Genomic DNA, 19,225 nt, shown 5'->3' on the forward strand with positions numbered 1-19,225 from the left:
TTTGGCCACTGCTACACTGGCCTCAATTAGGATGATACTCTAAGCCCTTGCTGCTCAAAGTGTAGTCCGTGAATCAGCAGCATCTGGAAGCTTGTTGAACACGTAGACTCTCAGGCCCCACCCAGACCCAGTGAATCAGAATCTGTAGTGTAGTAGGGTCACTAGGTGATTCACATTAAATTTTGAGAGGAACTACTTTAACTCATTCTGGGCCCAGAGAACTCTAGAAACCCAAGTAAATACCAAGCCATCTATGGCTTAGTATCATGAAAAAAAGACTGTAACTGGGGTGATCACATGTTCCTATTTATGCCTATTGTCCCAGTGCATCGTTGAGAGTTTTTTCTTTTACTTCCAAAAATGTCCTTGTTTGAAAGATAAATTATATAATAATCAGGACACTCGCCTGGAGAAACTGGCCTGAAGCACAAGGATATCCCCTTGATGATGAGGGTTACCCAAGAGGGAGACACATTTTTAGGGGAAGAAGATACTTGGAAAGAAAAAAAATGTATTGATGTAGAGGCAGATCCCACATTGACACCAGAGTAGGCATCAAATCCTTTATCAAGTGGTCACCTCTTGCCCTGCCTTGTATGGTAGTCCTGTATTCCTAAGCTTGTCTGTCTGCCTTTTTTCTTTTTTTTTTTTTTTTTTGTCTCTTTTGCCTTGCAGAAAATCCTTCCAACATCCACTTTATTGAACAGCTTGGTGGAATGGAAGGGCATCTCTCAGGAACAAGCCTGCATCTCAGCACTTCCTTTGCCACTGGCGCTGTCTTTTCTGGTAGCTTCTTGGATTCCCTCCTGGCCACGGTAGGTGCAGCTGAGCCAAGGAGCCCCCAAGACCCAGCCCTTGCAGAGGGGGAGTGGATGGCTTAGGGCTTGGATAGATGATGATAATGCCTTACAATTCTAAGTTCTCTTTGATTTTCAAAAAAAGCTTGTTCACATACATTATTTTATCCTTTCTCACAACTACCAGGCAAGGGAAGCAAAATTTTCACATTTCAAGATTAAAACTTGAGATCCCTAGAGCCAGAACGCTTGACACCAGGAGGACTGAGGGCATAAGGGGCAGGGTGCCTGCCTTTCAGCTTCAGGTGCATCTTGGCAGACCAGGCCCTTTGGTGTCAGAGCTTAGGAGACACTGCTTTCTCTTCTCTAAAATATCCCCAACAGCTTACAAAGAAATCAGCTGTGAAGGGACACTGGGTTTAAGGAAAAAGCTTTGGCCTTTGGTCATGTGAGATTTGACTTTCAGAGCCAAGTCAAATCTCCCTCCTTCTTGCCCCTCTCTTGGGGTGCATGTTTCACCACCTGGTTGTTCTTTAGCTCTCAAGCACCTCTTTAGCCACTCAGCCAATCCCTTGCATCAATTACAGGATTTCCATACATAAAACTGATTCATTGTGCGAATACCTATTGAGCACTTACTCTGTGCAGGGCACTGTGCTGGGTGCTAGGACACAGCAGTGATGCAACAGACGAAAGCCTCTGCCCATGTGGAACTCGTGCTAGTGGGGGTGATTGGCATAAATATGATAAAGAAGGAACACATCAAGTGTGTCAGATAGAGGGCTATGGCGATGTGAGATAGGAAATGTAGGGTTAGGAGAAGGAGTTGCAAGTTTCAATAACAGGCAGCCCCGGGGTGGTGGTATACGAGTCAGGTTCACGGGGAGAGGAGAGTGCACACCATTCTGATGTTTAGGGAGGAAACAGTCCAGGCAAAAGTAGGAGGATGCCCAGTGTGTTCTAGGAATTTGATGAAAACCCACAAAATCTGTATGTAGCCATTTGTGAATGGCTGCAAGAACTCCTCCAAAGGAAATCCTTGTAACCCACCACCTCACAGACTCCTCCCATCCAGATTTTCCAAGGGAAAGGTTGCAACAAGGCTGAATATCAACATTACACATGCTTAAATGCACAAGGCCTCAAGCATAGTTTGATAAGCTTGCTGCCTTCTGGAATCCCATGTAGAAGAGGCATCATTCTTGAATGGTATGGATGCCTCAAAATTTGCGGTGGGGGCTTTTAGGGGAGTGTGGCTGGGACCCATGCATTGCCCTCATGGCATCAGTGCTGTTTGGTCCTGAGGGGATTATGTTGCCCTGGGGTCTGTCCCCCTAGGCCTGTGGGCAGGGAGATCTCACAAACTCATCGAGCTTTCAGAAAGATAATGCTATGTCAATGATAGTTCAACATTAAACAAGTTGGTAGACTACGGATTTCCTAAAGGGTTCAGCAGCATTCAGACTTGACTGAGCCAGGGAGAGATGTGTTGGAGGGAGTCAAGTCAGGTTGCTGTTCTGGGAATGCGGCTCTGTCAGAGAAAGGATGTTATCACTGTCTGTCACTTTATGTCAATTATCTTGCCTGTAATTAATGACTGGACTGTCAGGCAGGAGGTGACTTTTGATGAATGGGACCTGTCTGCAGGATAGAGTTTAGATGGGTTTAGGGTCTCATTTCTCCTCAGAGATCCCTAGATGGAGGCAGCTTTGTGCCTTAAATCAAACTCGAGCCTTAATTAAACTGCTCTGGCCCACACAGGTAGAAATAAAGTCACAGGTTCTCTTTCGAGTTGGTAGGAAGAGCTGGATGGGCAGAGAAGGACTGATAGAGCATAAATAAAAACCAGTGAACACACCACGTGAACTAGCACTGGCAACGGGAACTTGGTAATAAGAGTCGACACCTGGGCCCCTCATCACTCACCACGGGAGTGTGACCTTGCGACCTTTTTGAGGAGTCCTGCTTCCTCCCAGGTGGCCTTCAGATATTGTGTCAATGGGCTTCTCAGTGGGAGAGGACAATCTAGTCCTGCTGGAAAATGAAATAACCTAAGGGAAAACTCAGGAGTCTTCTGGGGCCTCATGGTGAAGGCTGTGGGAGAGAGAAAAAGCCACATACTGTGGCCTGATATAGGGGATGGTCACATGAGGTCACAAGCCACACTGGACCATCAGCTTACCCTTAAGGATTCCTGGTAAGTGCTTAGTTTAGGACTGGCATTTGGTCAACTGAATATGAGGTGAAGATGGCAATGGAGCTTCAGGGTAAAAGGCATCCTTTATGTTAAGGGGGCTGGCTGGGATCTTCAACCTCTAAATCTCTACCTAGTGGCCTTCTGCCCCAGTTCTTGAATCCTTAATGATGTATGGCACAGCAAAGTGAACACACTTTAATACTATTTAGAGCTTCAGCCTTAAATCTCTGGCCATGATGAACTGACTTAGACCTTTGAAAATAATCAGGGAACACTGCCCACACTTGTTTCCTTTCCACCTGAGCCTGGTACTATTGGCTCACCTTGGCCTTCTGAGGGTGGGGATGACATCCTATCATACCAGCCACATAGAAAGAAAGAGCCCAAGGGTCAGGCCTGAGCCTCTAATTCCGTTGTCTCCACTCTTCTGTGTACCATTTGATCTTGGCTGGCCTGCTGACCTTACACCTGATCACAAGGAAATAAGAGCAGTAGCCTCAGAGAGGAAGAGAAAATTTATCCTTTTGTACTAAAAATATTTTGGCCCACTTTGTTGGCTTCAGAATATGTTTTCCAACACTCCATTTTATTCTCCACACATATTGGAGCATCTCCTTGTGGAAAAGTATGGGAGGAAGGCAAAGACGTCCAGCTCCCCTTAAAGTTAGGATGACAGTTATGGGCCTCAGGGTTATCACTCCCTCTAGCACTCTCCCGTGGTGGACACCGCTCATGGTCACAGTTCTGTGCCTCTGCATCGTATCTACAAGTCTTTCCCAACACAGACCTTGAGGCAACTTTTTCTGATAACATTTTGTTGTTGAGATAATATTGATAATTTGAGCAATATCTGTGATAAGAACAGTAATAACAACATCTCTCAAACACTTAACATTGTGCCAAGGTCTTTGCTATGTGCATTACCTACATCATGTTGTTTAATTCTCCCGTCAACCCAATTAGGAGAATAAAGTGATTAGCCTCATTTTGCGGACGAAGAATCTGAGGCTTAGAGAGGTAAATAATATGCCAAAGGTCACAGCACTTAGAGATGACAAGTTGGTGTTCAGACCCAAATTCATATGATTCTAGATTCCAAATTCATATGATTCCAACTTACTACCACAATCCACTGCCACTCCAGAAATCTCATTCTGTTATTACGAGTATCCTTTCAATACACTGATGTTTTGCTTAGAGGAATCCATCTCTCAGAGTGCTCAGGAGTTGCTGAGGAGACAGGCAAGGAGCCACCGTGCCCACCTACGCCTTCCCCTCATCAGAGCAACTCTACTTTCATCTGTGTCATGTATGAGGCTCCTGTGTGAGACTTGATTTGAAGGATTTCTGTTGTTAAGAAGACTTTGAAAACCACTCCCTAGAAGTTAGAATATATGACCAACAGAGAGGCATGAAATAACAGAACCAGAATCCTGTTCTCCTCCATCCCAAGACGTGTTTCCAGTTTCCCATCAGGAGTCCTGTATGGAAGGTAGGAGTTAGCCATTCTGCCCCATTTTGCATGTCCCTTTGTCCCATTATTTCCCTCCCCAAAGAACATCTTCCAGGTTTGGGTCTTCCAACCTGCTGCCCAGTAAGGCACCAAGAGATCTGTTTCCCATTGCTGCACAATCACGGTTATAATTAGAATCCAATGTTTGTTTCCGTGATGCTCATACTACCCAGAAGGGCAAGGCTAAAAACAGACACATTCAGAAGACTCCCTCAGGAAAAAGGGGGCTAATGCCTCAGCAGTTTCTGAAACAAGACGAGGTCACCAGTCTGACTCCAGTCACAGTGAACTATATTTCTGACCTAATATTTAAGAGCCCTATTCCTCTTCATGTGTGCTCAGAAAACTTCACCTTGCCTCTCCACCTGGCCTCTAGGTTGCCCTTCAGAAACACACGGGAGAATGAATGTGCAAGTCCCAAGGAGAGAATAAAGCCTGAGTAACATGCTGAGAACTTGTCACTGCTTAGAATTACTGGTTTTGTTTTAGATTTTCATATATTTTTTTCATTCTATCCCCTGATATACTTGTGATTTTTTTCAATATAAAATATTGGGTTTCTCCTCCAAATCTCCTGATACAGTTGACACTATGGCATCAAGTATCCCCTGGTATATTACTGTAAACACCCACCCCTGTTGGAGAAACATGCCTATGAGGTATAACTCGGATTCACTTCTAATCCTCTATCAGTTCAGTGCTACAAAAATTAAAATATGGAGAAGTACTCGGGCCCATAAGCAAGACTCCTGTATGGTTTTATAAGAATCGAACTTCATAACTGGACATGAACTTAGGGGCAATTTCCTTTTCTTTTAAGGAACTTGAGGCCCACAGACATAACATGACATCCTCAAGGTCACTCAGCTGGCTAGATGCAATTTTCCTCCCATATAGCCTCATTCTCAATTAGATGTATTTCTCAAAGAATGTTTGGTCTTAAGTCTTTTTGAGATCCTCAGAATAAAGAGCAGCAAGTGGCTAGGATGTTAATATCTATATTATTAAGTAATATTGTAGATTGTGACAGAGACCTCAGGCTTTATTGTAGCTAAAAATTAAAACACTTTGGGCTCCACAATTTTCTAACATTGGAAGTCCAAATTCTAGTAAATCTGATTATATTAGAAACATTGTCCAAGTTTAGAAGTCTTAAAATATTTCAAGCACATTTCAACTTTCGTATTTTCTTAAGAAAGAAAAAAAAGGAAGGAAAAAAAAAAAGAGACCAATAAGGCCAATACCACAGAACTCCGAATCATAAGAATATGAGATGAGCTCACGGAAGAAGGGTGACATGTAAATCCCATTATTTTCTCCAATATAGAATTGCAATCCTTTTGATGTCAAAACTGAAGAAATGATATATTCAAAAGCTAAGCCTCTCTCAGTTAAATATGTAAAGTACATGTTTGCCTAGAGCCATGGACACCAGGATAACCCTGGAATTTACACCTTGTCTTTAATCAGTAGAGAATTATTCTAACAGCATTATGTTTGATCACTCTACACTATGGCCACTTGTTCTTAAAAGGATTGTGGCTCAGCCTGGATTTACACCCTCCATTGCCTCCTGGATTTCAGGGAGCCGATTCCATAAGCACCCTTCTGGGTGGTAGCAGGATGGCACAAAGAAGAAATGTACGGAGGAGGCCATCGCTCAGGGGATTCCTTGAGTCTGGACATTAGAGTGGAGAAGGCATTTGAAGTCATCTTTTAATCTGAAAAATATAAAAGTTCTTTTCCTTTTATTTTCTCTTAATTTGTATGGATTATATTATTTCCTAGGTCACCGTGTTCCGACGGCCTCTACATTTTACTAGCAATATTTGTTAAAAATCAACTGCCAATTGCAGTCAATATTCTTACAGCTTTGGAACACATGCCTTGTTCAATGCACTCCCAAGGACGTGAATGTTAAGTAGACAAAGTCTGTCCTCTGGAAGAGCACATAATTTAAGGAAGGGTTGCTCAGAGTGTGATCTGAGGACCACCAGTGTCAGAACCACCAGAGGTACCCTTTAACTTCTACTGATTCCTACTTCTGTCCATCAATTCTGATCCGGTAGATCTAGGAGCCCAGAAATCTGAACGCATGATTATCACTCCAAGTGATCCAGATACATGAGAACTAATGCTGAAGAGAGCAGAATTTAGTAATGAGTGCTCTGTATCTCATTTAATCCTGTAAACAATGCTCAAAGGTAGGTATTATCTTGTCAGCTTTAAAGATTGTAAAACCATTGCTGAGAAAGAATACATAAATTGTCCAGATGTATTCAGCTTGGATGTGCCAGTCTAAGAATCAAACTCAGGTGTGTTTCAGACAAACTACTAACTATAAAACACAGAAGAATGAAATAGAGTAAAAGCTAGTGGCCATGAGATCCCAAAGAAAGAAAAACTTCATTCTGGTGAGAAGGCCAGCAAAGTGTTCACCACGTTGGTGAGAGATGAAACAGATATTCCAAAACAAGGCATGCAAGAGTAAAGGTATAGCTTGAGCTACTATAGTTAGACTATTGTGCACTGGAGGGACCATTCACTGGGGAGATGAGCTTGGCTTTGCAGCAGGGGTATGACACTAAAGATTTGAAGAAGTGGATGGCACGATCTGATTTGTGTTTCTAGAGAATCTAGACTGCAATGGGATTGCAAATGGGAAGAAAAACAAGGAAGGCTAGTAAAGAGGTCCCTATCATAATCCAGGCTTCAGAAAATGAGTTCCTGAATTTAGGAGTAGAGAAACTGAACGGCAAAATTTCTAGAATAATAGCAATTGAAGTCATGCTTATCATTTATAATAAAAACAAAATTTTTGATTTTTGTACAGGTGATAATAAACATATAAATTCTCATTTCTACTGTTAAAAGTCAAATTTAGATCAAAGGGTAGAAAATTTAAAACATTACATATTTAATAGATTTGAGAAACCTAATGGGTAATATACTACAATGCTATTTACATGTGTCTCAATGCCTAGACTACACTGAATATGGTAGGAATCCTTCAGAAAAGGAGTTTAAGAAAATGGCTAAGATTATTCAGATTCAAGGTAGTTTCAAAATAAAAGTCGGCCCACATGTCTTTCTCTGGTTTCATTTTGATGCCAAAGATTCTAAAATTCCATTCATTTATTCAACACCTACAATTTGTGAAGTGCACCATAAGAGCTATGGAAGATCTAAGTATTAATAAGACCTAAGTCAATACCTGTCCTCAAGTAGGTCACAATCAAAAGCTATATAAGTAGATTCACATCCAGAAGACGTAAGTGTAGGTAACAATAATACTACCAGTAGTCACCTAAGGAAAAATCTATCGAAGTCTCATTAAATACATATTTTTAAATATAGTTGATGATTATTAGGGTGTCTGTGGCCTGACCTGTTCCTCAGGTCATTTTTGGAAGAGGGGACATCGTTGGTGTCAGTATGATCCCTCATTTTCTTCTGCTACAGCGTAACCCCCGAGGGAGCAGGAACTGGATCAGCGTTATTTTCTCTGCACTGCCCCTAACCCAGCACCCTACCCAAACTGCCAGCTTTCAGCTGATCTTAATAATGATAATGAGAGACACTGCATTTGCACCACTTTGATCCATTTCCAACAGTGATACCCACGAAATCGCCAAGTCTGTACACCTCCACCGTTTCCATATTGGCCCTTCTGACTTTGCACGTGGCTTGTCCTTGCTTTCCAGGCCTTCTACAATTACCATGTCCTGGAATTACTTCAGATGCTGGTGACAGGAGGGATAAGTTCTCAGCTGGAACACCATTTGGATAAGGAGAAGTTCTCTGGGTTGACCGACAGCTTCTCTACAATTTTGTCTGATAGAATGCGCTGTAAACTGGGGCTTCTGTCCTTACACCAAACCATTTTGTCTGACATTCAAGTGAGTCTACTCTTATCATAAGAAAGCTTCCCACTTCCTTACCTCTCTGAGTTTCTGAAAATGATCCAGACTATTTTAGTGTCTAGATGGCCTATACCACAGAAATAATACCAGTAACAATAAATTCCTACAACCTTGTATTCAGAGAGTATTTTACAATTTACAGTGCATTTTCATGTGTTACATTTATTTTTTTACAATAATTCTGGGAGATAGATAAAGCTGTTGTTATTATCTTCATCTTCCAGATAAAAAATCCAAGTCTGCAGGAAGCATCAGGGAGGTCCAATAACTTTGTACCTTGACAAGAGTGTGAATAATAATTGTAACAGCTAATATTTACTGAGCATTCCCCTGTGCCTGTCTGCTTTGTTTTTTCACCTAATCTGTCCAAGGATTTGCCCGGTAGGCATCATTATTAATTCCCCCGAACCGATCAAGAAGCTGAGGCCCAGAGAAACAAGTACTTACCTGAGACAACGACGTCTGCCAGTGGCCAAGCAGGGGTTCCTCTAAGGCAGTCTGAGCTAGGGTCTGCCCCTATACCAGAACCGCTAAAGAAATCTGACCAGGTCAGCTGAAATCAGCAGAAAGATTCTGTGTTTGGGTCTAAGAATCTGACTGCATTAGCAAAGTGGCAAAATGCTTGTTTATTAGTCACTGAGCTAGTGAACAGCAGATTATATAGCAAGTGAGAAGATAACAATTCTGGCAAATTCCAATGGGGCATGTGGGCATGTGGATATCAGAGTAGCGTCCAATCTGAGAATGAGCAATCTACATATCAGTGTGGTACCTTTTGGTTTAGTTTTGATTGACACTGCATTCAGCTCTTCAGTGTTATTGTCGGGTGTGGGCCTCTATAAAGAAACATCTTTTGTTAGTTCAAAGGACGTCAGCAGAACCCTCTTCACAAGGAGCAGGCTCTTTCAGGGCTCTGTGCCTGTTGTGTCTCTACAGATTCTGCCAAAAAGGGCAAGCCCCATGCTCTGTGCATCTGAATTTCAGGTGCAAACAACGTTCCAAAGCTCCCTCATTATGGTCTGTTCCTTTGCATGTCTGTGGTCCAGGGTTCCTCACCTGAAGTTGACCTGTGAGTGATGATAAGCCCAAGACAGCTGCCGCTGGCACTTCTTATTGGTATCAGAGATGACAGTGGACTGGTCAACCCTCCTCTCCTTCCTTTCCCCATTTATGTCTTGTCCTCACTTTGTTCTTTACCCCGAGGAATCACAGAACTAAATGGACTGTTGTCTTTTGACTTCACTGAACTCATTAGCTGCTGCTTTTGAACCTGTCATCTACCAGTAGTGCCCTTATTGGCTGTAGCCTGAGAGCAAGGTCAAGAGGAGTGCCTGGGGCTGTAATCTCTGGTAGAGTGGGACAGGAAGATCACTCTCTGGAGGTCACCTAACATCCCAACTCATTATATACCTTGAAAACGGAATTTTCCAACCTGTGGCTCACTGTTGCTTCTTAACAGTTACCAAAACAGCAGTAGTAATAAAAAGGAGCGTAACAACATGCCACATCACACCCACTAGAGGGTCTTGGAAGACCAGAGTGATAAAAACAAACACTAGCCTTAGACGCTCAAAACTAATCATAAACCTGATTTCCAAGCCGCTTGACACTGCCACCGTAAAGATATTAGGAAGTGGCTTTCGGGTCTTGCAAACTTCTACTACAAGGAAAGGCCAACGATACTCAGTAAGTGCTTGCTATTGCTTGATTAAAGTGCCATCAGACGCATGTTTTTCTCTTCTCTCCCCAGCCAAGAAAGACCTTTGGACAGTTGTTCTGTGGCTCTTTAGATAATGTTGGAATCTTGTGCCTTGGCTTATACCGCATGATAGATGAAGAAGAGCACAACCCGGAACTCAAAAGGGGAGTATGCTAGTTTGGAAAGTGCTAGCTGCCAATCCAAGCATGAGACCCAAAGCTACTTTATTCAATATGAAATAAAAGTCCAGAGTTCAGGGTCCACAGTCGCAAAGAAGGGTGCAGGGGTAGTAGATAATGATGTAGGAATAAGGAAGAATAGGTATAAATAACATGAACGAACCCTGATAGTTAGGATCCAATTAATATTGGCCATGTAAGGTGAAAGGTGTCTTTGTCCCCTGTGAAAATTGAAAAGTAGACCCAGATTTTAAATCAGGGTTCTTTTATAACTTGCCACTCATCCATGTCTGTGCAACTTTTTAAAGCTGAAAGCCACTGTCCACATTGGAAAGATTTACTTGTTTTCTGATGGACTCACGGGGTAAATATTTATTGAGTGCCTCTTTTCTAGGCGCTGTGCTTTGTACATATAAATTATGGGAGTGATATGTTCAGATTTCAGTTTAAAGAAAGATCAATCTGATAGTTTAGAGGAAGACAGAGGAAACGTATATGGAGGGCAGGAAGAGAAAAGAGAGGGTGCTATCTACAGACAACACAGTAATGTCAGTCCAAACTAAGATTCTCACAGTGGGGATGGAAGGGACTCAGGAGAGAAGGAGAAATGAAAAATAATAGAGTGGAGGGGCCGGCCCAGTGGCATAGTGGTTGAGTGCGCACTCTGCATCGGCGGTCCAGGGTTGGGGGTTTCGGATCCCAGGTGCGGACATGCACACTGCTTGTCGGGCCATGCTGTGGCAGTGTCCCATATAAAGTAGAGGAAGATGGGCATGGATGTTAGCCCAGGGCCAATCTTCCTCAGCAAAAAAGAGGAGGATTGGCAACAGATGTTAGCTCAGGGCTAATCTTCCTCAAAAAAATATAATAATAATAATAATAATAATAATAATAATAATAATAATAGAATGGAAATAAATTGATGGAAACTTGTTCCAGGAGAAAGGGGATGGAAACCAAATTACTCAAAGTGGAGTAGTCTCGAATAGAAAGAAAGTTTCTCTGCTCATAGGAGAAAAGAAGGAAAAGAATGGATGCCAAGGAAAATATAGCCATAGGTGAGAGGAGTGCTTGAGGGAATTTTTATTTAACCCTAGGATTTCTCAGTGAAGTATGGGCATAGCTATTGCTGAGAGATAAGATAGAGGAAGTTATTATAGGGAGTTGAGAAAGAGGTAAAAGTTTAGATTAACCACTGAAGAATGGAAGAAGAGGTTTATTGTAGATTTGTAGAAGCAATTCTAGACTGTAAAGTGAAAGGACAAAGGATTGGAAATCCTGATGAAGTTAAAGAGTAGATGTACTCAGAGTACAGGAATGAGAGAGAAAGAATGATGGGAAGTTGTAGTCAGAGAGCGACTTATTGAAGCATGAGATTTTAGAGGTGGGGCATGTCAGGAAATTATAACATCTAGTATGTGGCCAGGAAAGTGGTTTGGAGATAAAGATCACTGGGTAGTGGAAATCAAAGAAATGTGTCTGGATGTTGGAGTTGTAAACCACATAGACACTGCAGGCACATAAGAGGATGCTGGCACTAGAGTTTGAAAGAAAAAGTGTCCCAAGTGCCAAAGGCCTAAATAAACAGGAGGTCTGTAGATACCACTGATGAATCAAGAGGGAGGGTGATATGGCTGTAGAGCATTAACCACGAAGATGGTGGGGGAGGAGTGATGTTCTGGAAGCAGCTTGGGGAAGCATGAATGGTGCTGACCTCTCTCTCTCTCTCCTTTCCTGGACTCCATCCTCTTCCCCAACACATCTGGAAAACCTGTGGAACATGGTAACTGGGAGAATGTGCAGCCCATACTTAAGAGGACATCAGGGAAGGAAATGATATTTCTGTTTTAAAGGGAGTCTTTGATTATAGTAGATCTTGTTTAGAATATTATAGCGGTTACAGGGCACTCAGTGGAAAGATAAAAGCAGAAAGATTATTCAGTGAAAGAAGGTCAATGATGCATTGAGATGGGTGTTTAGGAAAGAAAAGGTGATCATTTGGGGCAGCAATGAAGAAATGCAGGAGGAAAGTCATGAAAGGTTATCCTGCCTCAATGTTGTGACATGAACACTGGTGTGTTAATTAATTTAACTCACATTTATTGAGGGTTTGTTGTGTGCCTGATATTGTACTAAGGCATCCTGCTTCCCTGAAGTCTTTCCATGCAGCTCCAGGCTCTGGGTGTTCTTTAAGACTCATTGACATTCACTATTTGCTTACCAGTCAAGGTTTCAAATAGAACTTTGGTTTAATTTTTGTTTCCTTTTCTTCGCTGGCCACACAACATTCTGAATGAAAGTTGGTGGCAGAAGCATTAGGGTAGATATAAGCTAGGATGGAAATATCTGCAGTGCATGTAATCTTCCAGTTTTGACAAAGCTTGGCTAAGTGCTCATACTGTGCCAACTGAATTCATTGGTGTAGTGGACATTAAAAGCAGAGAAACCTGGAGGTTTCTGGAGAAAGGCCATTAGAGATCGATCAGTCCAAACTACAGTCCTACCTGTCTCCCATTAAAATGGTGAGAGAAGCAAGATCCACAGAAGGGAGATGCCATGCCTAGCGTCAAAGATGGCTGGTTTCAGAGGCAGGGATGAAAGCTAGTCTCCCAGTTCCTAGTCTAGGACCTCTCCTATTGCACTATTGTGCCAGAGATATTTACTATTCATCAGAAACCAATGAAGCAAATGAAGCAAAACGAAAGCATTTCATCTTTGGGGCCAGCAAAGTGACCTCCTTATTTTGGCCATTGCCTGCAGCCAGCTGCAGAGGCTCAGAACTCATCTGTGGCTTTTCTTACAGGTTTGTGATTACCCGACCAGCCAATGATTTTAAGCTGCTGCCCTCGGATCTTGTGTTTTGTGCCATCCCTTTTAGCACTTTTTGCGACAGAAAGGATAGTACTTCATCTCAACGTCCATATGAAATTATAAATACAGAGCCACTGACATCAGAGCCACTCACAGACATAAATAATCTTCCTACAGTTGACCCAGTCAACCAGACTACAATCCAACCATTGAAGACATCAGTCCATTCTTTGGACCCCAATATTACCCCTGTTAGTGATTCTAAGCAAGCTGCATTGACTCAGAGTGGTAAACTATCATCCCAGGCATATCCAGGTGAAACCGTGAAAGGAAATGGAGAGAAAAACATGAATGAAACCCCAAAGGAGAATGCCTCTGCATATTCAAAGTCAAACTAGACCTGTTGATATTCTCCACAATCTCCTAGCTCACTGCTTACAAAGCATCTCTCCAGAGATGGTGACTTTGAACAAGGAAAATAAAAATGAAAGCATGCCATTTTTGTGCCCATTGCTTAGTGGATGATCAGCAAGCCCACACTGTTTGGGAAGAGACAAAAGTCTAATCTAATCCCACTGGATCTGGTGTGATGAATAAAGAAATATATGATAAATGCCTCTGTGAGGAAAGTTCATTGCTCTGTGTCTCTTGAGCAGAAAGCACGTTAGTATGAGCTGTGTTAAAGACGTCCTTCAGTACTTACTTGCTGGTTTCCTCGAGTCAGGGAATATAAGTAAGATAAAAAACGAGAGGGACTCAGACACAGGAGACAAGACATAAAGAGGGCCAAAATCGAGAATCTCACACTTTTTATCTTCAAACAGGCAAATAGTAAACTAGTATATTATCTCCTTCTCTTTTTTCCTCAGGCCTTTTCTTTCTTCATCTCTTTCTATAGGAGGTGAGAAAGACAAGATGGGGAGATGCTGGTTTGAACTGGAAACCAATTTGTGTATAACTAAGACCAAGGTATATGCCTGGCACAAAAAACAATATTAGAGTATCCTGGGATGAGGTGCCTGGGTAAAGTCAGCAGATTGAAATATATAACTTTCCAAATTCTCTAATTCAAGAATAAAGACATCATCGCATAAAAGATATAAAACATTTCCCTATGTGCCAAAAGACACCCATCCACTGTTCTATAAAACTCATCTTTAATTAAGTCATTTCACGTGGGCATTTCTCTGTTAATATAGTAAAGTTCAACACAAGTATTTACTCCCAGTTGGTGGTCTTATAATGATGGGCTTTGTAAGCAGTGCCTCCTTTGTTATGGATACAACATAGGTAGAAGGGAAGAGGAAAGAAAATAATAAACCATATTTCTCATAAATTGTTTTACATAATGTTTATAATATACTTGACGTTTTCAACAACATCTTTGCTGATTTGGTATTATTACCTTCTTTTTACAAAGTAAGAAACTATGTCACAAATAAGGTTGCCAGATAAAATAAAAAATATCCAGTTGAATTTGAATTTCAGATAAACAACAAATAAACTTTTAGGATGAGTGTGTGTAAAGTATTGCACTTAGCTAGTAAGTGATCAACATTTATACCTGGTTTATTTGACTCCAGCGCCTATAGATATTATACCTCCAAGCACACAAATAAAATAAACGAAACAAAACTAAAAGAAAAACAAAAATACGCATCCACAGGAAATAAAATTTTGTGTTAGCTAAGCTTTGGTTGTAATGAAATTTACTCAATCTATGTGGAAAAAAGAGTAATTGTAAGGAAAGTTGTTAAAGACCAAGGAAATCCTTTTTTTTTTCCTTTTTTAAGCTTACTAAGTCTTCTTCATCCTTCTCTTTGTACCAACTGACTTTCTTTGTTTTTCCATATACATGGCAAAATATATTTTCCTACAGTTCCAAATTTGTAGGTAGAGTTATAGGCACATCAGAGATTTAACTGGCCTGTCTCTGAATCGCAAATCCTAATTTCCAAAAGAAAGTATGTAGTGGGCTCAGCTTTGTCCACTCCATTCCCAACTATCAATGGTTGAGAAGCAGAGTGCCTCTGAATGAAGGAGCTGTCCTCAGGGAAGGAAAGGAGGATGTTTCATGGCCTGGGAAGACATGCCACCAAACATCTACTGCAAAGACAGTATCACTTCTTCTCTCCATTCCTCACGCCATTTTATACACATGGTAGGGTTAGTAGAAACAAAATATTCCTGAGAAAGGAAATGTGGATTGGCCTTATGTATATTCAAAATCCATGAATATACTGCTGTACACTTATTAACCAATCTGTTTAGCATCTCAACCTCAATTCTCCACAGTAAAAGCTTATCCCACAAATGACCTCATTTCCAACACAGCAGAGATATTTGAGTGAGGAATTCTTCAGTATTTTAGGAGAATGGGTACCAGAAATATGGCTAAGAAAATGTTGAGGTATATGCAACTATAGCCAATGTGTGAGCATTCATATTGCCGGTGTTGATAAATGACATTGGCAGAGTACCCCTAGACTCATGTTCCAAGTGATTCCATAACACCAGAACCAAACCCTTTATCCGTAGATGGCAACATTTTAATACAAGTTGTAACACTAGATCCTTTGGCAATATAGTAGATACTTAATTCATAATGGCTACTATTAATAGAGGATTAACTTTTTAATTAATTAAAATATTAACCTTTATTCATAGAAGAACTGATATGGAAACAATAGAAAACATGAAAGGAACTTAACAGTTCACAAGCAATATTTAGGCCAGTTTTTAAGATTTTTTGCAACTTTGACCCTTTTGAAAATTGGATGAAAGCTATAGCCTTCCTCCCCAGAAGAATTAATATATTCATGTATTTCACAAAATTCATGTAAGTGGGAGGGAGGTCATGGCTCACCCTATAGTCTATCATCTTCCCGAATCCCTGATATAGGCCTTCTATAACCAGCAGAGTGGTCATCAGAAAGAACATACAGCAGGAGAGCCGGGACATCTCATTAAACATCTATGATCTTGGGCAAGTTCTTAAACCTTTCACAGCTGCTTTCCCAGCTCATTTTACTTTTTGTAAAAGCAGAAAGTTGAACCAGAAGATTTTGAACATTGCTTCCATCATCATTCACTGAACACATTTATTCACTACCTATTGTGTATCAGGCACTGTCCTAGATGCTGAAGATAGAGCAATTACCAAGACAAAGCTGCTTTCCTCAGGGAGCATGCTCTCTATTTGGAGGAGGCAAAAAATAAAAGAATAAGTAAATGAACAAGATAATTACAGATTCTGTCAAATACTGTGAAGGAAATAAACATGTTGATGTGATAGAGAATGTGGTGGTCAGGGACCATTGTAGTTTGGGAAGGATCTTGTGGAAAAACTGTTTTAGGAAAGAGAATGTTCAGGAAAAGCAAGCAAGCTGGTGTGGTTAGAGCACAGTGAATAAGCCAGAGGAAGAGTTACATGAGATGAGACCGGGAAAGTGGGCAGAACCTAATGAAGAAAGATTCTGTAGACCATGAGAAACAGATTACATTTTACTCTGAGTGCAATAAGAAGCTCTTAAACAATTGTAAACAATGGAATGATGTGTTGTCATTTATATTTTCAGAGATCACTCTGGCACTTAGGTTTCAGCAGGATGATTAATCAAATTCAAATGGATTCTCTTCCTGCTACAAACACTCAGAAATGCTAGGTAAATTATAACAAAAGAATTTTTAAATGTATAGCAGTTCTTAAAAGAAATGGAAACTTCCAACCAGAAGCAAGAGGGAGGTCATAGCCGGAGAGAGGGTGTCTGTGAGAGATATAGGACTCACAAATAGGCCTGTTTAGTCAGTGGCCACATAATGCCTTGTGGAGCCTGGAGATGTAGATGAGAACTGAGACCCAATTTATCCATCACCTGGGAAGGACCAGCGCATCTGTGTAAGAGGCAATAAATAGACCCCTCTTACTGGCTCGAGAAGGGAACAAGAAAATTTATCTTTGCTTATGGATCAGGGTGTAAGATAACACCTGAGAAATTGAAGACCCAAGCTCATATCATGTGCAGATGTAGTATCCAAATTTATACCCTGTGTGGCAGGAAGGTCTGTGTCTCAGACACAGTTTTAAAACTGAGAAAATAATGGAAAAAAATATATATGGTTCCAGACCAGTAACATCCTTGAGGTAACTGCTAGAAAGAAATGAATAATCTTTTGCAAGAAAGAATTCTACAACTCAGGCTAAACAGGACTCTATCCAGTAGGAGACAAGGTGAATTCAAGACTTTAAAACTGACAAAAAGCCCACAATAAAAAAATTAGAAATGAAATGAAGAAATTATCCTCAGAAGTTAGAGTCAGCAGGCAAATCAAACAAGAGGGTTAGCATGACCCCAGAATTTGTATATTAGAACAATCTGAAAAAGACCATAAAATTGATACATTTAAAATGATGAAAAAGTTTCAAAAAATATGATTAAGAAGTGAAAATGAAAGAAGAGGATACTGTGAAAACATGAGCAGGCAGAATTGAAAAAGAATCAAAATTTCTACAAACGGTTGATTAAATTAAAAATTCAGTGTATGAGTTGAACAATAAATTAGATGCAAGTAAATATGAAGAATTTACTTAAAATGTAAAATGGAGAGATAATACATGGAAAATATGAAAGAGGTTAAGACACATAGAGGAAAGAATGCAAAAGTTCAATATATAAATAACTCAATTTCCAGATGGGGTGATAATGCAAAAAAAAGTTGAAATTTTTAGAACTGATAAAATACAAGAATCTTGAGATGTAAGAAGTCCAGTGAGTTATGAGCAGGAAAATTAAAATAAATCTACATGCAGATGTATCTGTACTTAGAGAAGCAGATTTCCTGCAAAGAGATTACCATGGAGAAATTGAGAAAGAAAAAAGATAATGGACGGTCAAACATCAAAATGCTAAGGGAAAAATAACACGATGTAAAAACGTGCATACTATACTATCGAAATTACCATTCAAAAGGGGCGAGAAAAAATAAAGATGAACAAAGACTGAGAACATAACACTTAGAGACCTTTACTGAAAGAATTAGTAAAGGATATACTTCAGTAAGAAGTGAATGAACCCCAAAAGACAGAAAAAAATATAGGGAACAATGACAAGAAAATAATTGGAAATTACTGAGGTAAATATAAACAGCTTTATTTGCAATGCTTATAGTAATAATAATAATTTAGAAGGATTAAGAACAAGTTGGAACTAATATATTAGATAGAAATAATAGGGGATATGAAAGAGGTGAGATTAAGTAAAATTATTATAAGATCATAACATTGTTCAGGAGGAGAGCAGAGATAATTATTAACTTTGGCATTTGTTAAATCCATTAGCCTGTAAAAATTTTAGAGAAAAAACTCTAAAGAAATAAAGGAAGAATACCTAATTTCCAAATCAGTTGAGAGAAACTAATCAGTAAAGGGACAAAAAATGGAATTCAAAAATGTTAACTCAATTCATGAGAAGCCAGCATTTCTTTTAGAAAAGCAAATTAAAAGAATGGCATATAGAAAAAAAATGTAACGGGTAGTTATAAATGCAAATATATAAAATATTAAATAAATGTAAATGGATCAATGGTTAGGTAAAGGATAAAGATTCTCAGATTAGATTTTAAAAACAATTATATGCTGTTTATGACATAAAATATAATGATTCAATCTGAAAACTGAAATAAGGTATGAAACTGAAAGAAAATAAAGAGATATATTACAAAAATAGCGACCAAAAGAAGTGGCACTAGTAGTATCAGTTTAAGTACACCTTACAGCAAAAATCGTTACTGAGGAAAATAATTTAATTCTGTACCATAATACTAATCTTCAACTAGCAAACAATATAACAATTCTGAAATTTTATGCCTATAACATGGCCTTAAAATATATAAACCTAAAACTGACAAAATTACAGAGAGAAATTGAGAAATATACAATCATAGGGAAGAGTTTTAAGACACATTTCTCCGAAACTGATAGATCAAGCAGAAAAAAATTAGTACTTGCATAGAATAATATGAACTACATAGTTAATTAGCTTGATCTAATAGAAGTTAGATAGGTGAATAGATAGATGATAGAAAGATGATTGATAGATAGATAGAT

General features: G+C 39.9%; 1 protein-coding gene across 1 annotated transcript in view; it reads left to right on the forward strand.

Moving 5' to 3' along the window:
- KCNU1 (potassium calcium-activated channel subfamily U member 1) overlaps positions 1 to 13,517 on the forward strand; it is a 134,223-nt gene extending 120,706 nt beyond the window's left edge. Inside the window, 4 exon segments of the mRNA XM_058524865.1 lie at positions 676 to 815; positions 8,212 to 8,406; positions 10,181 to 10,305; positions 13,112 to 13,517. Coding sequence (XP_058380848.1) covers positions 676 to 815; positions 8,212 to 8,406; positions 10,181 to 10,305; positions 13,112 to 13,517 — 866 coding nt within the window.
- The last annotated feature ends 5,708 nt before the right edge of the window (positions 13,518 to 19,225 follow it).

The sequence above is a fragment of the Diceros bicornis genome, chromosome 29, assembly GCF_020826845.1.
Source record: "Diceros bicornis minor isolate mBicDic1 chromosome 29, mDicBic1.mat.cur, whole genome shotgun sequence".
Taxonomy (NCBI): domain Eukaryota; kingdom Metazoa; phylum Chordata; class Mammalia; order Perissodactyla; family Rhinocerotidae; genus Diceros; species Diceros bicornis.